Source organism: Kwoniella shivajii, chromosome 4 (genome assembly GCF_035658355.1).
Source record: "Kwoniella shivajii chromosome 4, complete sequence".
Classification (NCBI taxonomy): domain Eukaryota; kingdom Fungi; phylum Basidiomycota; class Tremellomycetes; order Tremellales; family Cryptococcaceae; genus Kwoniella; species Kwoniella shivajii.
Genome location: NC_085911.1, coordinates 1759149 through 1780616, shown reverse-complemented (window position 1 = coordinate 1780616; position 21468 = coordinate 1759149). Strand labels below are relative to the sequence as shown.

Genomic DNA, 21468 nt, shown 5'->3' with positions numbered 1-21468 from the left:
ACATCAAAATTCCATGTTGAAGGGCTGAATACGAAAGAATAACGTCAGTGCTTGTCGTCGGTGGGTATACTTAACAGGGTACAGCAAAAGTTTGCTTACTATCTCACAAACCTTACAAGCTGACGCAGCTCCATCATTCTCGAATGTACATTGAGGACATGCTATGTCGACCATTGTATCAGAAATTATCATTTGTATCAAGGCAGTAGGGCAAGTAGAGCTGTGAGAAGGAAACAAAATAATCTCTCACCTATGCGAGACAATAAAGCTGTACCACCAAATCCTTCCCCATTGCAATTCACAAGTTCACCATCTTCATCAATGTCGTCGAATTCCACAATCTCTTCGTATGTCAACTCATCTCCTTTCAGGAACCCGATGCTACCTATCGTTTCAGATGAGTCTAGCTCTCTACCTTTATACTTAATACGTTGGTGTATAGGAGTAAACTTGGTAACTTCCATAACTTCGATTTTCAAGTCTTTGACGGAGGTGTCTCTCGTAGCTGAAACATGAATTTCTTTGGTAGACTTGGACCGAGTACTCCGGTATCCATTGTATGAAGCTGTCTTGTTGAACCCATTCACAAGCGAGGAGGACCGCTTGGCGAACACGGGAGCAGGCTCAGGTGAGGATGCTCTTCTAATGGGTACCTCAATCTCTTCGAAGTTCGAGCGTCTATTCAACCGTCAGCACATATTCTGCGATTCTCTGACAGTAGTCCATCGCGGCAGCATTCACGTTCAGCAAGACTTACCGAGCTAAGCAACATTCTTCGCAGATATCAGGCTGGAAATAGCTGACGCAAGTTTTTTTGCCGCGTTGAGGTTTTGACTCGAACTGAATTATGATTGGTTCCTTTTCGCCATACCTATAGGACGTCAAGATCTCGAATGTCAGCATATCGATGTTCGATGCAAGTCCAGACTTCCAGATATGAGATACTCACTTTTCAGTTAACATCCTCCAGCCTCGTTCATCGAGTACAGGCGGTTGCTCCATTTGAGGATTATAATCCAATAATCCATGTTCACATAAACCAAGATTTAGCTCGGGCTTCTCCACAACGCCCTGGATGTATTTCTTCCATTTCTCGACAAAGTCTAGCGATAAAGCATAATAATTTAGACCAAACCCAATACCTGAATTGAGATATGTTCTTTTGATCGTTCTATCAATCTTGGTTTCTTCGTATCTTGCCTTCTTGATTTCGTCATTCGCCGACAACATCGAATTGCACATGTCGCAATCTTCCTCATCATGTTCATAAGCTTCAAATTCTCCAACTATAGATTTCAGGATACCCAAAGCTTCCGCCGAGATCAAGGAACATGTAGCTTTGAGTTGGTGCTTGGGTATAATAGCCTTATTTCCATGTTCGCAGAATAAGGTAAATCCTTCATCTGTGGGTAAAATTCCATGTCGCAGATTTCCACCACGCCACTGGTCAAGCCATGGTTTCGAGATGACATATTCACCTTCTCCAACGTTTGCTTCATCAAAAGACAAAGTAAGGGCTTTCAAGTCAGACTGTGCGGAAAGTCTCTGATATCCTGCTTCTACGCATACAGCACAAACCTCTAATCTTGGACATTCGTTCAACAGACGAATTTGTTCAAAAGCTTCTTCTGATATTAGGGTTGAATTTCCAGCCTTGGAAGGGTCAATGCCAGCATGAGAACACAAGAGAGGCGTCATATCAAACGGTTCGTACAACGCCGGGAATGTGTCCGCTGCAAGCCATTTTTGGAGGGATTCGCGAGGAACAATACAATCTGTCTGATAGGAAATTAGCCTTAGCCGAGCAAGTCGGGAAACTAACATACCCCAGGAAGAAGTTCTGCGACGAGTCTCTTGATACCGTCAAGGTGAGCCAGTTCATCTTCCATGGCTTCTCGCCTAATACAGTATCAGTATCTCCCAATCGGATAATATAAGTGGATGACTTACTTCACGCCAATCTCGTTTATCTCACTTTCCAAGGTGACGTTAAGTGCCTCGACTTTCTCAATAATTAAACGTGGAGGCTGTTGAGGTTGAACCCTTATCCCATTGTTCCTCTTGTACACCAACATATAAGCATCTTTGGAGGTTTGCGTATCACCGTCGAGGTTGAGCATTATTCGTGGTTTCTTTTTAGGTCTTTCCGAAAGATCTTTCACTTCCTCATCATTGCATAGAAGCCAGCTTTGTTCCCTGGTTTGGCTCTTATCAGCTCACTAATCACCTTTGGTATCTCAGACGGATACGCAGTGAACTTACGCCTCATGATAAACTTCGCAGATAAAATGACCGTGATGAGCCTGCTCAACTTGTGATAAGCTTTATGTAGGTCTTCGTTGGTAAGAAGCGATGAGATGAAACTTACACTTTTCCCCTCATGCGTAATCACCGCCCTCAACTGGTACTGTTGTCGAGCTAGAACTATTGTCTTAGGATAGGTTATTGAAGCTGGACTTTTCTTTCTTGTCAAAGTTCTGTAGTCAAAAACAAATCTCATCAACGACATATGGAGAACTGGGGGCAAGCCGACAGGAATTTGTCTTCGTGTGGCTTCTCTACGTCTCATACAGGCTGGACAATTGTATCTGTTATCGCCTTCGAGCCTTTCCGGAGTCATCAAGACGTCAATACAATCTTGAAGAGTGGTATTATCATTTAAACTCAGTTCCATCTCGAGGAAAGAAGCTGCGCGATGTCAGCTTAATGGATTACGACCGATGACTTACTTTCTGTGGTACTTTCATGTCCACAAGGACAAGTAGTGATATACTGCATCGTTCCTTCGAATTGGTCCTTCATGAAAGATCGAATTTCTGCATTCGGGTTTTTGGCAAATTCAGCTGAAAGCACAGACATGAACAATTTGGAAAATCTGCTGGGGCAATCAGCAATTATTCCAGGGAGAGAGGGGATTTCTAGACTTGCTCCGCTGCATCCTGTTGACTGCCTTTCTCCAACCTCAACGCCGCTATCAAGCCCATAGGATTGACAACCTGTCTATTCGAATTTTGGAGCATTCCAAAGACCATGGCGAGATGATAGAGAGGAGTTGACTATTCATCAGCTCATCGAACAATGGTGATACACTCACTTCTGTTGTAACACAGGCATACACTCCATTTCTAAAAGCTACATTGTGAAACCACAATTGAAGGAAAGCATTCGCATAACACGTTGCGCCTAGATTCCTTAAACCAGCTGGACCATCTCTGATTTGTGGTATCTCTCCAATCTGTCGATCTAGGCGTGACTTGATGACCTCAGGATTCATCACCTACATTTTATTAGCTTCGAACGTTCCTTCCTTTTGCCACTCACTTCCTCGATACCAAGATGATTATAACACCTAGGATTCTCTGAACATCCCTTTTTCGTACACCCTGTCACCTTCTTGGCTTTGGCTTTACCCTTCGAGTCAGTCTCAATAATATCATCATCTTCAAATTTGCTTTTGGTGGCCACGTCGAATGTGTAAGGACAAGAGATACAACTGTTCAGCCCCGCCGCTCGACGATGATGTTCGAGAGTGATTTCCTCGGGAATCGCAATTGTCGACATCCAATCCCAGTCGGGTCGAGGTACCTTCTTGGGTGGCATTCTGCTGTGTCTCACCTACTGGCTCTTAAATCGATGCCCATAATATATGAAGGGAAGCGTAGGTCCTCGGTGTGTGAATGAGAAGAGGAAGAAAGGGAAGAAGGGAAGAAGGGGAAGACGATGCACCGTCAACCGTGCGTTACTCGTATAACTTTCAACTTTTGTCAACAATACAAACGCAATACCACGTGGAGACCCCGCATTTCTTTTGTTTTGACAAGTACGATACGACGTGTTTTTGCATTTTGTGACTTTTTATTGTTGAACAGATGTCCTTCTTATTTCGAAGTCACTCAGGTTCACATTCGGTATCATGTTACGACGACTGAGGCGACGTCCTACTGGACCGCCTCCAGACGCTAAAAGTGTCAATTACACCCCGGAACATGTCAGCGTATCGAAAACGATAGCTAGGCGGAGGAAGGTCATTGATGCACTTTGGACAAGGATCCCTCTCATCCGGTAAGTTGATCTGCGCTTTTTGGGATGAAACCGATTGACAATGCATTAGCGTGATACTGGGCACCATCGGTCTGTTATGGCTACTTGCTCTACCGTATGAAGGATTGTGGAAGGGTACTTATGTAGATGAACATGCATTACAACCTGCTCAAGTAAGTTTTCCCTATTTTGCAATGGGCAAAAATGCAGTGTGTTTATCCGAGGCAAACAGGTGACGATGTATTTCGATTGGGCAAACGTACATAAAGCAGATCAATATTTAGATCAATTAGAACGCATAGTGAATGGGACTTTCGAAGAGTACGTCTGGTCATTCCTTTATGTTTCAGCTTCTTCAACTACAGCTGACTGACATCCGGAATAGGCGGACAGCATTTCTACAAGATACGTTATCGGCCTCGGGACTTTCAACATCGAATACTTCATCATCTACATATGCGCACATCTTACCACCAAGATCAAAAGGCACAGAAAGTATATTGGTCTCCGCAAATTGGATATCAAGGGATGGTGGACCGAATCTAAGGGGTATAGCGACTTTGTTGGCGCTTGGAGATTTCCTAAGAGGTATGAATTCCTACTGAAAGTTCGAAAAGTGTTCGAACTGATTTGGGTCATGTTCTGAAGGTCAAAATCATTGGGCTTTCGACTTCATCTTGGTAATCGGAGAAGGATACATGCATGGGCTCGAAGGGTTCATGAGGGAATACCATAATCTGTTTGGTGGAGTCATTTGGACTGGGTTGAATATTGACTATCCAGGACATTCATTCTCACATCTGGGACTATTCTACGGTAAGTGAACGCTTCAGTGCTTTATGTTCTTTCTTCTTCGTAGTCTTTGCTTTTATAGTCCCACAGCTGATCTGTAGTCATGAATAGAGGGAGTCAATGGTCGGTTGCCCAATCAAGATATTATCAATACCGTTTCTCAAGTCTCACAATACGCAGGAGGCGTTCCACCCCGATATCATAACATCCCTGATGATATTCCAGATTCTGCTTCCGAATGGGTTGGAAAATATCTTCTTGGTGCCAAGCATCTCCTTCATCACTTCGCTTTTATGGTGACTGGTCGGGCCAGTGCTGCCCATGGTGTACTTGCAAGGTTTGTCTGCCCACAGCTCAGATCCAGCCAGCATGAAGTATATGATAGCTGACTAACTCCAAAATCTAGACATCGCATAGACTCGCTCACACTCTATGCTACACCTGCGACTGGACCTCATGGATTCCACACACTCGGTCGAACACTTGAATCGACTCTCCGGTCAATGAATAACCTTTTAGAAAGATTACACGCTTCGTACTTCTTCTATCTCCTTCCAAGACCATGGCAATTCATTCCTGTGGGGCATTACCTTCCAGCAGCTGTCCTACTAGGTGCAAGTTTGACTATAGGTGGATTTGATTGCCCTTTACCATTAGAAGGCTTGAGGTATATCATTCCTGCATTCATCGCTTCGGGTATAGCTTGGGCATTCGATATACATCCAATCTACCTTATATCCATACCCTTAGCCGTTTTAAGCCGACCTAGAGGACCTGCGAAAAAATCTGCCAGATCATTAATGAGATTACTATATGGAGCTTTGATACCTACTTTGGCAATGGTAAATTTCCCTCAAGCAATCATTCTAGCTATAATATCATTGTTATATCTCTGTTTACCCGAAATCCCCTGTGTGCCCATCCTGGCATTAGCACCTGGAGTCTTAACCAGATTTCTCATCAGGCATGCGGGTATTGATTTACAGAAAGAGTGGATGGAAGTTGGAAATTTGACTTGGCCCGGTATTTATGCGATATGGTTACCGCTATGGATGAATGCCGTCATCCTCCTACAGGAGAACTGAATGTACCATGTGTGAATATGCAAATATGCAAAGGCTATACCGTCCATCGAACAAATGAACTGTACGAGTAGATAGTTGAATCACAAATCTCAGACCATACTTGAGTAGATGATAAGTAATATGGGACCGGTGCGTCCCTCCGAAATCATCTGATCGTCTTCCATCAATCACTTCTATCTTGTTCCAGACCGCGGCCGTTTTCAAGAGAATATGGTCCTCCACCACCCGCATTCCCGTCATATTGGGATTTTAGTTAAACTCATCGAAGCTTAAAAAGGTGGATCGGCACGACCTCCGACCTGGGCGTAAAAGCAAAGCAAAGTGACCGAGATTTAATAGGGAAAATGATGGAAATTAAAACTCGGATTTGGCCGATAAATAATGAAATCACGTCCATATGAGCGATACTCTACGCTCGCTACAGTCTTTCTTTCTGATTTTTCTGAACTCATTGGAGCCAGCGAGATCATGACAAGTGCGACTTGAAGTGTTTGTGTCTATATCCCCTTAAAAAGAAGAGCGTTGCTCTTTCGCTCGTTACATTATTGATAATTGTTCCACGGAGTTTTGTGAACAGTCGGTCTTTTGATTTGGATCGAATCTTTCCTGTATATAGTAGCTGTCATTGTTTAACAGTCGATAATCGAAGGTAAAACTGGACTTCATCTTCCAGCGCTTAAGAGGGATCTTGCAAGAAAGACAGATTAAGATGACTCGGAGTGGTTTTGAGACCCCAATGTCATTATCATCCACATCGACAATATCAGTCGATCAACCACGTCCATCTTCCCCTCATCCATCGGGACCTTCAACGTCAACATCGCCCAAAACATCCTTACGATCAAGTATGCCCGGAGCTTCTCCACCAATACCCACTATTCCAAGATCTGATAGCAACGGGGAGGCTTCGACTGATGAGCAAGTGTATGTGGAATCACATTTTTCATATCCTGGAAAAGGGACTCTTGCCGAGCCATATTTGGTAGATTTTGGACCGGATGACAAGACGAATCCCTACAATTGGAATAAGACATATAGATGGTGGTTGACTATGTTAATTGGAGTAACCGCTTTATGTCCCCCATTTGCAAGTGTCAGTTATAGTAGTACGATCATCTCAATATTACCTGTGTTTGGAATGTCAAGGGAGTTGAGCACGGCTGGGATTAGTTTATTCATCTTAGGTAAGTTGTTCGTATTTCACATTCTTCTCTCCCAGTACTCTCACGGGGAATCTGGTAAGCCAGAGGAGTCAGGTGCACAGAACGTACTTATCTCCTCTTCGTCAGATATACGATCGTTTCATTCTGGCTGATTATCTCTGTTGCAATCACAGGAACTTCCCTTGGTCCTTTGATATGGGCACCGATATCCGAAATATGGGGCAGGAATTTCGCCTTCAATATATCTTTCCCAGTATTCGCATTATTCAATCTAGGAACCGCTTTATCGCATGACACAGTTACTCTATTGGTGATGAGATTCTTTGCTGGTTTCTTCGGAAGTTCCACTTTGACTAATGCAGGTGGTCAAGTCGGTGATATGTGGGCTGCGTGAGTCAAACCTTGGCGGACGAACTTACCTTGAATGCTCATCATAAATTACATTCACATACACCGCTAGTCATGAACGAGCTATGGCAACGAGTGTTTTCTCACTTGCACCTTTCTTAGGCCCTGTTCTAGGTGAGCTGCGATACCTGTAATTGTCATTGACGAAGGACTGCGCTTACTCTTGCAATTGTACTGCGTTTCTCCAGGTCCAATAATAGGTGGGTTTACCCCATACCTTTGACTGTGAGCTGTGATGTTCGGATGCTAAATATTATCCGCCTGCAATCATCTAGGTGGATACGTAACTGAACGATGTGGATATAGATGGGTCTACTGGATTCAGTTCATTTACGCCATGTAAGTCGGTTTTCCTCTGATCTGTTTCGGCTATCATTCGTTCCTGGGCGACTTTTTTCTCGTCCTCGTTGAAAGCTGAATCTTGTCCGATCCACCCAGCGCTGTGACAGTAGCCACGATAGCTATATTACCCGAGTCATATGCGCCGACAATTTTGAGACGCAAAGCAGCGAGATTGTCCAAGATATCGAAAGAAGAAGGAAAGGATTTGATGTATATCGCTAAATATGATGAGAACAAGAAAACGAAAGCTGAAATCATCAAGATTGGCTTATGGAGACCTTTCGAGCTGTTGTTTACGGAAGTCATCGTTGGCTGTTTCGCCATCTATGGTGAGTAATTTTCACCGAAACGGTAGATCCAATGGGCATACGAGGGCTGATTATACTGCGTTTTTCCATACAGGTGCTATCGTCTATGGAATGTAAGTGGCCATTGGTGATGTGACAATTCTGTTGTTCGTTGCTGATCCGATCGCTCTCTCCATTAGCCTGTATCTTTTCTTTGCATGTTTCCCATTGATCTACCAAGAAGTGCGAGGATGGTCAGGTGAGTCCTAGTTTTTCAAAAGTCCGCCTTTAGCACTTGACTGACCATGAACTCGCTCAGTGGGTCAAGGCGGACTCGCATTTTTAGGAATGGGATTTGGACTTGTCTTAGCTAATTTCCTCAATCCACTCGGTAATTATTGGTATAAAAAAGCGACAGTACCTGGAAGGCCTACACCGCCTGAATCCAGGTTACCCCTAGCATGTATTGCAGCTATCCTATTACCTATTGGATTATTTTGGTTCGCTTGGACTTCAGCTCCTCCTGTGCACTGGATTTGGTCAATCTTAGCTTGTATACCATTTGGATTAGGATTCCTTTGGATTTTTACTGGAATGGTCAATTATATCATTGATTCATATACTTTATACGCAGCGAGTGCATTGGCTGCGTTGGCTGTCTTGAGATGTCTGTTCGGCGCTGCTTTCCCATTGTTCGCAGTGTTGATGTATAGGAACTTAGGTCTACATATAGCTGGAACTAGTGAGTTTGACTACTACCCCATACTCTAGTGGGTAAATGATGAAGGTCAAGGCTGACGCAATGACGCGAATAGTCGTTGCAATTTTAGCAACGGCATGCGCACCTCTACCATTCCTGTTCTATCGATACGGACCATACTTGAGACGTAAATCAAGATATGCACCATCACAGCCTCACACACCAGACGAAGAAGCTATGGAGACTCCTGCTCAAATAGAAGAAGAGAAACAAGATGAATTGAGAAAAGTCAAAACGAGAACAGAAGATGCTTTGGAACCAGAATGGGCAAGTGACGCAGGTGAATATGCGAAACAAGGTGGACAGGGAGTCAAGGATCTGGATTTAAATCTGGGTAGACCATTAGAGCAGAAGATAATTTAGGAAAATATCGGATTAACCTCGCAGCCCACCGAACCCGACTCCAGTTTGTATGTATAAGAAAAAGAAAGCGGATTATCTATGATATCGATCTCATACGATTCATGCATACTATGGTACTACGGATATCTAACCCACCTTTTGGGTTCAATCATCGAGTATCAACTGACCTGAACTATCTTTGTAGCCACATTTCGATAAGACGGGATCAAAAAAGTTGAGATTCCTGTGATCGCATTCAGATTGTTCAGATAAAAGAGGAATGGTTGAACACTTCATTGCCAGTTCTCAACCTGCATTCGATTGAGTTTAATAACAGCTGAAAAGTCATAAGAACCGCGATCTGTGCAATCCTGAAATGTCTAGTCCTCCCATATTGTTGCATGCCACACCTTCTCTCGACCCTCTGCCAGCCTCAGACGCTGAATCGCTTTATCTAGCTTCTTTACTGCAATTGTCATGTCCTGGAAGATGGGCAATAACGACAGGACGATGGGGATACAATGGCGGCAAGTCTTCACTCCAACCACCTCTGATATCGTCTGGTCTACTAGCGAGGATACATAAGGCTGATTCTGTAATCGCTAATAGGTAAATTACCGTATATAACGCATTTAGGACATCACATTCGACAAAACCATATAACGTCTTTACCGATGATTGATGATCCCGATTCTTCCTTATCAAGGGAAGATAAAGTAGACTCTGTTTGCTGGAAAGCTTACATCAATCAGAATATCACTGACTTGGTGGTAAGTCAGAATAGGAGACCTCCTAGGTATCACACTGTCCGAGTGCCGCTAATCAACGTGCTCCGATAGAATCATACGTTTTATTCCCTCCCACCTAACTATACTCAAACTATCGCAAAAGCTCAATTGAACGACTTGACTTTCCCTGAGAACCAATATATCCCCCAACGGCTGAGAAGTATCGTCAGATCGAGATTGCAGCATGTTGGCTTATGGGGTCTAGGCGGTCTTAACGATGGTACGTTGTCCGTATTTTCATAATGCCACGCAAATTGGCCATGCTGATGAGCAAATCGATTGAATTTGCTTAGGTGATGCAGCGGACGAGGATCGAAAGAAGCTAGATGAGGCGTTTGTTGTTGGACCTGCTGGAACATTAGCTCCTAGAGCTTGGAGCGGTTGGAGAGCTGGTAGAGATATGGAGGATAGACGAAAGAAATGGGGTGAACAAGAAGTGAGCCCATTTCCTTTTTCAGCAGTGCATTCTCGCTTATTGATATGAATCGCTACCTAGCTCGTGAAGAAGATCAAGACTGCCTTCGATCCACTCGTCCGGAAGTTAGGGGAAAAAACATACTTCTTCGGGGATAGGTGAGCCGAATTTGGACCCCTCAGATGATGTCTATGCTGATACTCCTGTGTGCAGACCTACGACTCTTGATCTAGCCTTATTCGCTCATATTACTCTTGTTCTGACACCATCACTGCCCAATTCATTGTTGCCCGATGTCATACGGTCGGATTACCCTGCACTGGTATCTCATCATGATCGAATACTAGCACTACTGTTCCCAAATTCTTCGTGGACGACGATACTGCGCATCTCACCGCCCCCTGCGCGTCAGGAAACGTATTTCGAATCGATCACATCATGGTTCTCAACATACAGTGAATCAGCTGGAGCGGCCAAGAAGCCAGAAAAGAAAGAAGGGAAAAGCGCGCAGGAGAAGAGGTTTGAGAGGGGCAGATGGTTATGGTTCGCTGGAGCTACAGTCGCGATGATCGGTTATCTATTGACAACAGGGATGGTAAGTATAGAGTTTGGATCAGGTGATAGCGATGGTGATGGTGAGGTGAATGGACAATCAAACGAGGATGATGCGGAAGAGGAGGAAGATGAGGAAGAGGTGATAATTGTGGAAGAAGTTGAAGTTGATGAAGAATGAAGGAATTCACGGAAGAAGCATCCATATTACACATGTAGATTTCCATGACATAACCATATAATATCATCTGCCTCATGATACGTAGACATAGCTGTGGTATTCAGCGACGCGAAGACTGTAAATGAGCTGATCTAAAGTTCGCTTTGATCCCAATTTCTTGCCTCCGCCTGCACGTTTTCATCAACCTCCACTTTCAATGGTCATCACCATCAATCAATATCATCTCATCCTTTTTTTTGTTTTGCATCAAACGCATATACGGGTCCCTGTTGGACTTCGCAACCCTGGAATCGCCCGATACTGCCTCGGAGATAAGGATCGATGTCGAGTCAACCGCAGCTTTTGATGAATGGAAGTTGAAGAAGCTTTCGAAGGACGTCATAACTACAAAGGAGGAGCCCTAGCCCTCGATCTAGTCAACATCCATACTAGACTCTAGCTACTTTTATCTCATGTTCCTTGTATAAACTACATTCGGAAAGAACACCCTCCTCTATCGGATCATCGCTTTCTACTCCTTCTACTGATTTGAGTGTTTAACTTTCCCAAGATGTCGGGTGATGCACAGACACCATCAGAAACGGAAACTCTTCTTCCTCCCGAAGCTCAACAAGCACATCATGAAGACATCAAGGATCTGGATCGACCTGTTTTTCTGGACTCATTCAGGCGGAATGTCAGGTTCTGCAAGGTATTTCTAGGACTCGGTTTAGCAGCTACCCTAGCACTGGAGATAACTCATCTTGTCATGTCTATGAAAGAGCCTAGACTTGATATGGACCACTTTGAGGATCAGACTAGATTTGCTGCGAGAATGCTGGATGTCATTGGAGTCATATTCACTGTAAGTGCTTGACTATACTGCAAGCGTCAGAGGAATTCTGCGACCGAGTAGCATGATTGACGCTGTTTGACGATATCTATAACCACTAGGCATTCATGATCCTTCTTTACACTTTATCTGTTTTCAAACCTGTTTCCATCCGGACACTCACTTTAGCACACATACCAGAAATCAAGAATATCCGTCTTCATAAGAACCTCTGTACCTCCCTTTTCATTCTGTCAATCTCACTCATCATTGTACATCCTTTACCTGGAATATACTACACTATTATGTCTCATCTTGCATTGCCTGCGCTTAGAACGAAACACTCGGCTCTTGTATATTACCTCCGGATAGGATCATTGTTTTTCTCTTTTTTGGCTGTCGGATGTATGAGACGAGGACCGAAACGATACTATCCACCTCCTAGATTAGGAACCGGATTTGGTTTGAACGAAGAGAAAGAGAAGGATAGTACTACCAATAGCGGGGTCACAATCAAAATGACACCTGCGGAAGAAGAAGAGAATGAGGTGCCTTTATCTGGAATAACGATAGGCAGTGAAGGCTATGGTGATAATGGGGAAGAGAAGAGTAACGTCTTCGATTATGACCATTCTTCCATGTTAAGCTTTGTCTTCCTTGGATACGTAAGTCTTTCCTATGAACATTTCCAAAGCCACAGCACTGACATTCGGTAATATAGATCGCCAATCTTGCCCACCGATCAATGCAAGTCGAAAGTCTAGCTCAGAACGATTTGCCATTACTCGAGGAGAAAACACGCAATAGCGGAATAAGAGAAGATGTATTCTCTGCAGAGAACAAGGGGAAAGAAGCCATCAGAACGGATAAAGTAACGACCTGGACGTTGGTCATGGCCATGTGGCGGGGTAAAGGAACAACAGTCTTTATCAGTGAGTTCTAGCAATGATGACCGATTGACTTGAGGACAATTACTGATCATTGTTCAAACGTTCTCAGCGTTCCTTCTAGAGTTCATCCGAAACCTTATTAGTTTCATACAAATCGCCGCCATGCACGAGCTCATTCAGACTTTCAAAGATCCCAAGGGATCTGATAAGAGCTATGCGTACTTGATGTGTTGGGGCTTGCTAGGTGGTCAAACATTCGATGGTGAGATTTGGCAGTTTCATCAATGAGATAACAAAAATGACCTCTGTCTTCTAGTATTATTATCTAGTTACTTGAAGTGAGTCACCTGGACCGCCATACGATGATCATTGACAAGGGACGTCGCGCTATATAGTGTCCGAGAGAATTACATGCTTCATATTCCTATTAGAATGAATCTGAGTTCCATGGTGAGTCTCTTCCCACACCTCTAGATCAAGATGCAGCGTAGTGAGACCGGACGATTCATAGCTGTTTTCGAAAATCCTGCGAACAACCGATGCGAAAGCTCTGGAAGCGCACAATGTCTCAGGTAAAGACAAGAATGCAGAAAATCAAGGCCGTAGTCAAGTCATGAATCTCCTCACAATTGACACGGGGACTATCGCTGCAATGGCCACTCATATCTGGGGATTTGTCAACGGTGTAGTCACATGTAAGTCATAAAAGACCTGCATTGGCTGATGGCGCTTATGACTAACTCAGTATTGATCGCCGTTGTAATGTTATACAATATGCTGGGCGTTAGTGCATTTGTCGGTATTGCTTGTGTACCGTTGAGCATACCTTTATCTTGGCTAGTCTCAAGATATATATACCGTGAGCGCAGTCAACCATAGGCGTTGCGACGATTGCTGATATTTCTTCACTTGTCAGAATGTGACAAAGAATGGGCAAGAGCCAGAGATGCACGAACCGGTGCACTCAAAGAATTTCTATTAGGTATAAAGGTTATCAAAGTCAGTATTGACGGTTCCAAAGGAAGTGTATGAGCTGATCTAGCTCTAAGCTCAATGCATTCGAACCATATTTCATTCGTAAAGTCCGTCGTCTGCGTGAACATGAAGTCAGGTGAGTAACCAAGATCCACCGCGCGCAGCATTCTAGGCTGATGAGAACGTGCCGTAGTTGGCAAAGATGGCGATATACTCTGGGAACCATTTTCAACATTCTTGCTGATCAGCTTCCAATACTCTCCGTCCTTGTGATCTTCTGGTTCCATTGCAAAGTCATGGGCAATAACCTTGATCCAGCCACCGCTTTTGTAGTACTGAATATGTGAGTAAGCAGTCATTACACATTAGACCTTACGTCTAGTCACTGATACATGATCGATCACAGTTTCAGCAGAGTCAAGGGTACGTTGTTTATGTAATCTCGACAAGCAGACTGGTAGCTGAACTATTGCGTTTAGATGGGCTCGGTGCTTTCCCTCAAATCATCCAGGCATTTCTGTCCACTAAAGTATCTCTAGATCGTCTGAGTCGGTTCCTGAGTCAACCTGAAATAGACAAAGAACGATGGAACAGGGCTTCTGATTACATTATGTGTGACAACGCCACCATCGGCTGGCCATCTGCAGAGAATCAATCAAGATCTTTAGGGGAACCCTCTGATTTTACCTTACGTGACGTACACATCCAAGTTCCTAAAGGTGACTTGACTCTTTTGTGCGGCCCTCTCGGTTCGGGAAAGACCCTATTGGTGAGTGGGCTGCTATCAAACTTGAACTAAATGCTAATCAACAAGGACATCAGCTTAGAGCTTTCCTTGGAGAGGCTAGCATAATGAAAGGCGAAGTCATCGCTCCGCGGTCATTGCCCGATTCTACTCCCGTATATCCTGGCAGTGTTGACAAATGGACCACCGACGAGTGGTTGACAGAATCAGTCGCATATGCTCCGCAGCAAAGCTTTATTAGACATGGTTCCATCCGTGACAACGTGCTGTTTGGTCAGCCTATGTGGAGAGAAAGATATCGCGAGGCCTTGAGACAAGCCGCATTGCTTCCTGACCTAGAACTTTTCCAAGAAGGTGATCTAACCGAAGTTGGAGAGCATGGTGTGACATTAGTGAGTCTACCCCCATACAGTATGGAACAAAGAGTAGAGCACTAATCGCTCGCCCCTGAAACAGAGTGGCGGTCAGAAAGCAAGAGTCAACCTGGCGAGATGCCTATATTCACCTGCAAAGACCATCTATCTAGACGATATTCTTTCAGCCGTCGACGCTCACACAGCTCAGTTTATCTGCAACGAATGTTTCGGAGGCAACTTGTTGAAGGGCCGTACAGTCGTTTTGGTCAGTCATCACGTGTCGCTCGTGCTACCAATGGCGAAGTATGTCATATCTCTTAGTAAGGACGGTAATGTCGAACAAGCGTGCCCGGCCAGTGACATATCTTTGACTAATATCGTCGACATTGCACCACCTGAATCGTCGATCAACGAGACGTCCGAATCACCCAAGATGTCCAAAGCTCGGAGAGAGTCTCATGCGTTCGAAGAGCGGGATGAGTCTAGTGCGGTGCTACGACACTTGTATAAGGAGGAGCACAAGTCTGTGGGTCGAGTGGCGTCAAGTCACTACTTCTTAGTCTTCCGAGCATCCGGCGGATTTTGGTATTGGTCGGCTTTAGCATTATTGTTCGCGGCACATCGAGCTACAACCATGGGCAGAACATTTTGGTTAGAGAAGTGGACTTCGGATCTTGATCCCTCCGATCTGAACTACAATTTGATCGTATACTCGGCCATAGCAGGAGGGGGAATTCTAATAGGATCATTCAGGTGGGTTTGGTTATACGGTATTCGGAATGTCGGCTTCTACAGCTCTGGGAGCAAAAAGATTCATGAGATGGTCTTGACGAGAGTCTTCGAAGCCCCTCTACAATTCTTCGAGACAACCCCCCACGGCCGAATACTCAATATCTTCGGTCAAGATATATTCAGATTGGATAGTCAATCTGCTGACGATTTTGGGAGTAAGTCAAATCCCTGATCATGGTGATTCAGCTGAGCATGCTTCGATAGGGACTGTCATGGAGGGCCTCGCACTCTCTACGTCTGCTGCAGTGGTGTTCATCAAAGCCCCAGTACGCATTTATCGTACTATTAATATTCCGAGCTGAAGTTAACGATATCTCCAGGTCATCGCATTGGTAACTCTAGTTTTTGGTATCCCTTTCTATTGGATTAGTAATCAGTAGGATGATCCTGTTACTTCGGCGACGAGATCCAACTGACAAGTGCTTATAGGCTTAACAAGTTGCGAGCGGATATTCGACGACTGACGACTACCGCCTCTTCCCCCTTGTATTCCTTGTATAACGAATCGATTGATGGTGTTGTCATGATCCGAGCGTAAGCATCAACGTCAACTGAAGAATCATGCTAAATTTGACCCGACAAACTAGTTTTGGCCAGAATCAATCGATGATGTATGCTATGAAGGTTATCAACAACAGAGAACGAGTCACTTGGCTGGCAGCCTGGGCGGGTATGTGAACAATTGTTCCTCGATCTCCATACAATGTTGACAGATCTCTCACAAACCTATAGTTTGGAATTGGGTCCGTGCAATCATAAGGTCGTTCGCTAGCATTGTAATCGCTGCCACAGGCTTTGCATTAGTTAGACAAGATATCTCAGCTGCTCAAGCTGGATTGATCTTGAACTTTGCGATGACCGTCTCTTCGGGTAAGCAAGTCTTGCATGGTCTATGTCCTTGACATCTGTATAATAATATTGGTACTTTCTTAGGGCTCTTCGGGTGGATGGAACAATACAGGTAAGTCGAGATGGTTGTGCGCCGTGAAATAACGTTTGCTAAACGGATACGGTTTATAGCTCTCTAGAACAAACTTTCGTCAGTGCTGAACGAGTCAATCACTGTGAGCAATAATCCTTCTGTTCCTGTGTTCGCAGCCGATTTCGGTATTAACCCTGGAAATGTGGAAACAGATATCACTATGCCCGATCACGAATCCACAGACGGCGAGATCCCTGAGAGCACCTGGCCGGCTCGCGGTGAGATCCATGTCAATGACCTTCGAGTCAGATATGCACCAGATCTACCTGAGGTGCTTAAAGGGGTGTCTTTTCATCTTAAGGTGAGTAAAACCAATTCTTAAGAGACAAGTTCATTGCTGATTCTTCAATCAGCCCGGCACGCGTGTTGGTCTCGTTGGATCTACAGGTTCTGGTAAATCCACTTTGGCGTTGAGTTTGTTCAGAGCTATTGAACCTCATGGTGGTAACATGACCATCGATGGAATCGGTGAGTCGGTGTTTACTTGGGTTGACTATGAACTGACGGTCCAAGCAGATATCTGCAAAATTGCTTTGCCGGAGCTGCGGAAACGACTGAACATGGTTGCTCAAGATGGAATGCTTTGCTCGGGCACATTGCGTGATGCTCTGGATATCACTGGTGCAAAAGGTAATTCGTGATAGATTTTTTAGGTGGATGTAGCTGACTAGTATGTCAGATGACTACGAGATCTATGAAGCTCTTCGAAGAGTGCATCTTCTATCCGAAAGTCTGAAGAAAGATGAAGTGGAGAACAATCCTTTCGCAAACCTTGAGACTTACGTAGCTATTGGTAAGATCCCAAGCTCGACTCACTCAGCATTAGAAGATTTATTTACTGACGGCCGGATTTTATACGACAGAGGGAGCTAACTTCAGTCAAGGTCAAAGACAACTTCTCTGCCTCGCTAGAGCATTATTGAAAAGGTCTCGGATCCTCGTTATGGACGAAGGTCAGTTGTAACTATGATGGTGCTCTCCGTGAAGTCTGGTCAAGCTGATCTATCCACTTTTCCAGCCACATCATCAGTCGATTTTGAGTAAGTTGAAAAATATAAAGATGTAGCCATGTGTCGCTCGCTGATATGCTTCGCAGAATGGACGCCAAGATCACTGCTACGATTAAAGAATGCTTTGCTGAAACCACGATGCTTGTCATTGCTCATCGCCTTGCTACAATTATGCAATAGTATGTCCTTTACATCTGTTATGTGAATATGACCAAACTGACAATGCTTGTATAGCGATCAAGTCCTCGTGCTAGACCAAGGGCAAATAATTGAATCAGGTGAGTGCATTTCCATCTATTTGGCGGTACGAAGAGAGGTGTTGCTGAACTGGTGACTGCATCCAGGCGAACCGCTGAAATTGATGGAAGATCCAACAACCAATTTCCACGGATTATGTATGGCACAAGGTGAAGAAGAGTTCAACAGCTTGATCGCCATGGCTCGTTCATAGACTATGGAATTTCACCTTCGATCTCAAATTTAATTGCTATGATTGGGTAAGTAAACCTTGTGAAGTACTACTGTATGAGACAAATAATCGGAAATTCGATGTTGACCCTGATACACGAAAAGTGCTTGCATCCTGTAAATACTTGTAGTATAGATTGAACCTCATGAAGCAAATCCCACGGATCATAGCTGGAAACGGACATTATGCAAGCTCATACTGTTTGTGATGAAGTTTGTTGTGCATTACCGTCTGCTCACACCGAACACATCATGCCGTACTAGTCTGGTCTGTGAAAAGCTGTACATCTACATCACAGCAGGGTCTCCCACGCGCCCCCAACTTTCCAGCTTGATCTCTCCCGATACAGCCAGCTGCATGCTGATTCTATAGACTTGCGACCATCCTCTATTAGGCTGCCGGACTTGATCAGTGTTACAGTAGCCGAAGCTGATGAAGCCTGACGAAAGGCTGATCAATGCAAGATGAACACCCATTCGAGACATTGATGTGAACATGGTTGAGGCTTTAGCTTCAATCGACGGACAGAAGAGCGCCGTGCGAGGGTCACAGGCTACGCGTCCACTCGTGACAAACGGGCTCAAGAATTCGCAAATACTGTCGAAACGGCTATGAAAGACGCTGTACCAAGTCAAAAGGTCTGATGCAGATTCGCATTTTAAGTCAAACCCTCAGCCGTTATGTTCGTCGGCAATATAAGCGCATTTGATTCCCCTCCAAAGATCATTGCCTACCGATCAGATCAGACCGAAACTATCTTATCGGCTGTTGACGACGAAAGGAAGGAAATCGAAAGAGCCAAATAGTTGAATTTCGCCATAACCGCAGCTCGTGTGCTTAAAGAAAATCGATCATCTGACTATCGTGAGTGATGCTATGTCAAAAAAGCTTCTATCGTTCTTGTGATGCATCTTGACAGGCTAACCCGTGCATCTCAGTCTCCACATCCTCCTTTCAGTGTATGAATTTTCGAAGTTTGATATCTTTTTCATCTTAGACATTGGTTGCCGCTCTGAGCTTAACCTTCCATCGTCAACGAGTATTTCATTATCAGTAATTCACGATTTATTCGCCATGTTGTCTAGTTCGACTCTACATATCCTTCCTAGTTTCATTATGATATGCATCGCATGGTCTCTTCTCCTTTCCTAACTCGTGGAAATATTGAATACTTGGTGCTCCGATGAAGTTTCAGATTGGGTTTCCAGATGTCGTACTCATCGAATCACCCCCAACGCAGATAGGAGTGTTGATCATTCCACAGCAAGTCATTTGAAACCCAAATCGGGGGTCCATACTCCCTCCCATCTTCCTTTGAACTGCAAGTGCCATTGCATATCGAGTGCTATACATGATTTCGGCTCTTCCTGAATACAATCTTGTCATTCAGTGGAAAGCTATTTAATTCCGTCTTGCTTGACTCGATCATCCTCTTTGAAACACAGATTACCTCTGTATTGCCTCTGTGCGACTCGCTTACAAGTGAGAACGGCATCATTTTATCGCAAAAGACTTGGCTGGAGCATGACGTTTCGAAAAATGTGAGTGATTCAGGAGCGTGGAAGCCAAGGATCCGTAATCCAGGCTCTCAAGGGTAAGAAGCATCCTTGGCCTTCGCCTAATGGGAAGTCTTGTTCAATGTGTTTACTCTGTCATTTCGCCTCACGCCTCGCAAACTCGATCGGAAGCGTTACAATAACGCTCCACTTCAGAATCATTCCTTACGGTGGAAGACCATTTTGCTCGGCGTTCTAGGCCATGATATTTGAAGCCAATGCTCATTGACGTTGTGTCCTTTGATGAAGACCCAGCCAAGCAGTCCTTAACCGTTCATGTCAATGGTGATTTTTATAGTTGTGGGTTTGCGGAGAAACTGGTTCACGAAATTGAAAGGGCGGCAATTACGACAACGCTTAACACCTTAAATTCCGCTACACATTCAAAGATGACAGCTGATGACATTGCTACAATGACCCGGGAAGCGATCTACCTGACTGCGCAAAAGGAAGGCCTCAAGACTCAGCACCAACAATTGACACAGGACCTGTATGACAGACTTCAGAAGCAGTCGACTTCGTTTGAGGATATATCAAAGGTACACTCTTCCCTCCAGCTACCTCACTTCCCACCTTCAACGAGCTTCGAGCACGACCCCGGTTATTCTCGCACGAATCATCAAGTAAATCTCAGCTTGACCCCAAACAGACTAGACGATATTATCAATGAGGCTGCGCAGCTGGCTGACGAGAAGGAACACGAAGCTGAAAAACGCAAGAAAGCGGCCCCCCAGGTTATGAGGTTTCCATCTCATCGATCATCGAGGTTTGACGATTTTGCAAGTGCCTTAAACACCAGTTTACAAAAAGCAATCACGGAGCAAAGCGAACTTTCTGAAGAGGCTTACAAGTCTGAATTCGATCTTTCACAGGCTCTCTATCCCGCCGTTCGCGCTGCATTCGATCCACCCCCAACGATTTCGTTTTATCGATCAGACCAGAATCAAACTGTTGAGCCCACAATTGTAGAATTGTTAGGCCTTTTCAAGGAGGACAACAGCTCGAACTTCACTCGAACGGAAAGTGCTGCGCCATCCTCGGAGTGCTCTGCTGGACAATAATTATGTGTAGCACTCCGTCCACGAGCCTCCGGTCATCCGTATCATGGTTACCGGACAGCTATGCCGGTCACATCATCCTCTCTGATTTCCACCAGTGTATAAATGCTCTCTGTCTCCGAGTTTTTTGTCTTCTTGTCAATATCTGATTCTCCCTTTTCTTGCTTTCAACCTCCCCTCTCCTTTCGATCTGCTGCTAGTCGGCAGACTATCATCCGTCGTCAATCCGCAAATTCACCAAACATCTGACTATTTTTGTTCTCTGTTGATTAGGATGATCTCCCATATACTTTCATCTGATTACATTGTGATATGCAAGCGGTACCTGTGCTTCTTCACTCATGAATATTCTGATTTTTGGACATCATCGCCATGAACGTGCGTTTTGCCACACTTCCGTTTTCTACGGAGCAGGACCGGAATCAAATTCTCCTATCATTTGTCAAAAGCTGAAAATAAATAATAGTCCAATTCTATTCATAGATTGCATGACATCTTGCTTCTCTTCTTCACTTGATTTGTATATTGATATCCAACTACTGAATCATCTCACTCTCCGTCGACTACTTCACTTGTCACTGGCATGATCATACGCATACGTGACGCCTGACTTGCTGTCACCTAATTCAACTTGATCTCATCCCAACAATCCACTGCACTTCGCCTTC

General features: G+C 44.5%; 6 protein-coding genes across 6 annotated transcripts; 5 read left to right on the top strand and 1 right to left on the bottom strand.

Annotated features, from left to right (window-relative positions):
* Positions 1–3: 3 nt before the first annotated feature.
* Positions 4–3600, bottom strand: IL334_003636 (uncharacterized protein; the record flags this gene model as incomplete). The annotated part of the gene is made up of 13 exons (XM_062935365.1): positions 4–24; positions 112–161; positions 251–678; positions 758–871; positions 950–1779; positions 1827–1899; positions 1951–2196; positions 2263–2303; positions 2369–2637; positions 2730–2875; positions 2929–2996; positions 3095–3277; positions 3322–3600. The coding sequence occupies 13 exons, from the start codon at positions 3598–3600 to the stop codon at positions 4–6; spliced, it is 2748 nt and encodes a 915-aa protein (XP_062791416.1).
* A 313-nt stretch (positions 3601–3913) lies between these two features.
* On the top strand, positions 3914–5918 carry IL334_003635 (uncharacterized protein; the record flags this gene model as incomplete). Its single annotated transcript, XM_062935364.1, has 7 exons — positions 3914–4062; positions 4112–4214; positions 4274–4362; positions 4427–4629; positions 4690–4857; positions 4945–5170; positions 5240–5918. The coding sequence occupies 7 exons, from the start codon at positions 3914–3916 to the stop codon at positions 5916–5918; spliced, it is 1617 nt and encodes a 538-aa protein (XP_062791415.1).
* Positions 5919–6654: 736 nt separating this feature from the next.
* IL334_003634 (uncharacterized protein) lies at positions 6655–9241 on the top strand (the record flags this gene model as incomplete). Its single annotated transcript, XM_062935363.1, has 9 exons — positions 6655–7102; positions 7255–7471; positions 7542–7603; positions 7765–7828; positions 7928–8160; positions 8234–8252; positions 8319–8377; positions 8438–8860; positions 8934–9241. 9 exons carry the CDS (start codon positions 6655–6657, stop codon positions 9239–9241), a joined length of 1833 nt encoding a protein of 610 aa, XP_062791414.1.
* Positions 9242–9596: 355 nt separating this feature from the next.
* On the top strand, positions 9597–11156 carry IL334_003633 (uncharacterized protein; the record flags this gene model as incomplete). Its single annotated transcript, XM_062935362.1, has 7 exons — positions 9597–9747; positions 9830–9990; positions 10060–10228; positions 10302–10444; positions 10505–10581; positions 10637–11040; positions 11098–11156. The coding sequence occupies 7 exons, from the start codon at positions 9597–9599 to the stop codon at positions 11154–11156; spliced, it is 1164 nt and encodes a 387-aa protein (XP_062791413.1).
* Positions 11157–11706: 550 nt separating this feature from the next.
* IL334_003632 (uncharacterized protein) lies at positions 11707–18168 on the top strand (the record flags this gene model as incomplete). The annotated part of the gene is made up of 31 exons (XM_062935361.1): positions 11707–12000; positions 12090–12632; positions 12689–12899; positions 12967–13119; positions 13174–13195; positions 13253–13307; positions 13369–13552; positions 13603–13716; positions 13774–13856; positions 13907–13968; positions 14026–14175; positions 14239–14255; positions 14312–14601; positions 14655–14969; positions 15034–15880; positions 15930–15991; positions 16046–16101; positions 16155–16259; positions 16313–16395; positions 16458–16595; positions 16659–16686; positions 16746–16789; positions 16860–17008; positions 17061–17175; positions 17224–17337; positions 17387–17500; positions 17571–17660; positions 17726–17747; positions 17804–17896; positions 17952–17995; positions 18062–18168. The coding sequence occupies 31 exons, from the start codon at positions 11707–11709 to the stop codon at positions 18166–18168; spliced, it is 4704 nt and encodes a 1567-aa protein (XP_062791412.1).
* A 1792-nt stretch (positions 18169–19960) lies between these two features.
* Positions 19961–20803, top strand: IL334_003631 (uncharacterized protein; the record flags this gene model as incomplete). The annotated part of the gene is made up of 1 exon (XM_062935360.1): positions 19961–20803. One exon carries the CDS (start codon positions 19961–19963, stop codon positions 20801–20803), a length of 843 nt encoding a protein of 280 aa, XP_062791411.1.
* Between the last annotated feature and the right edge of the window lie 665 nt (positions 20804–21468).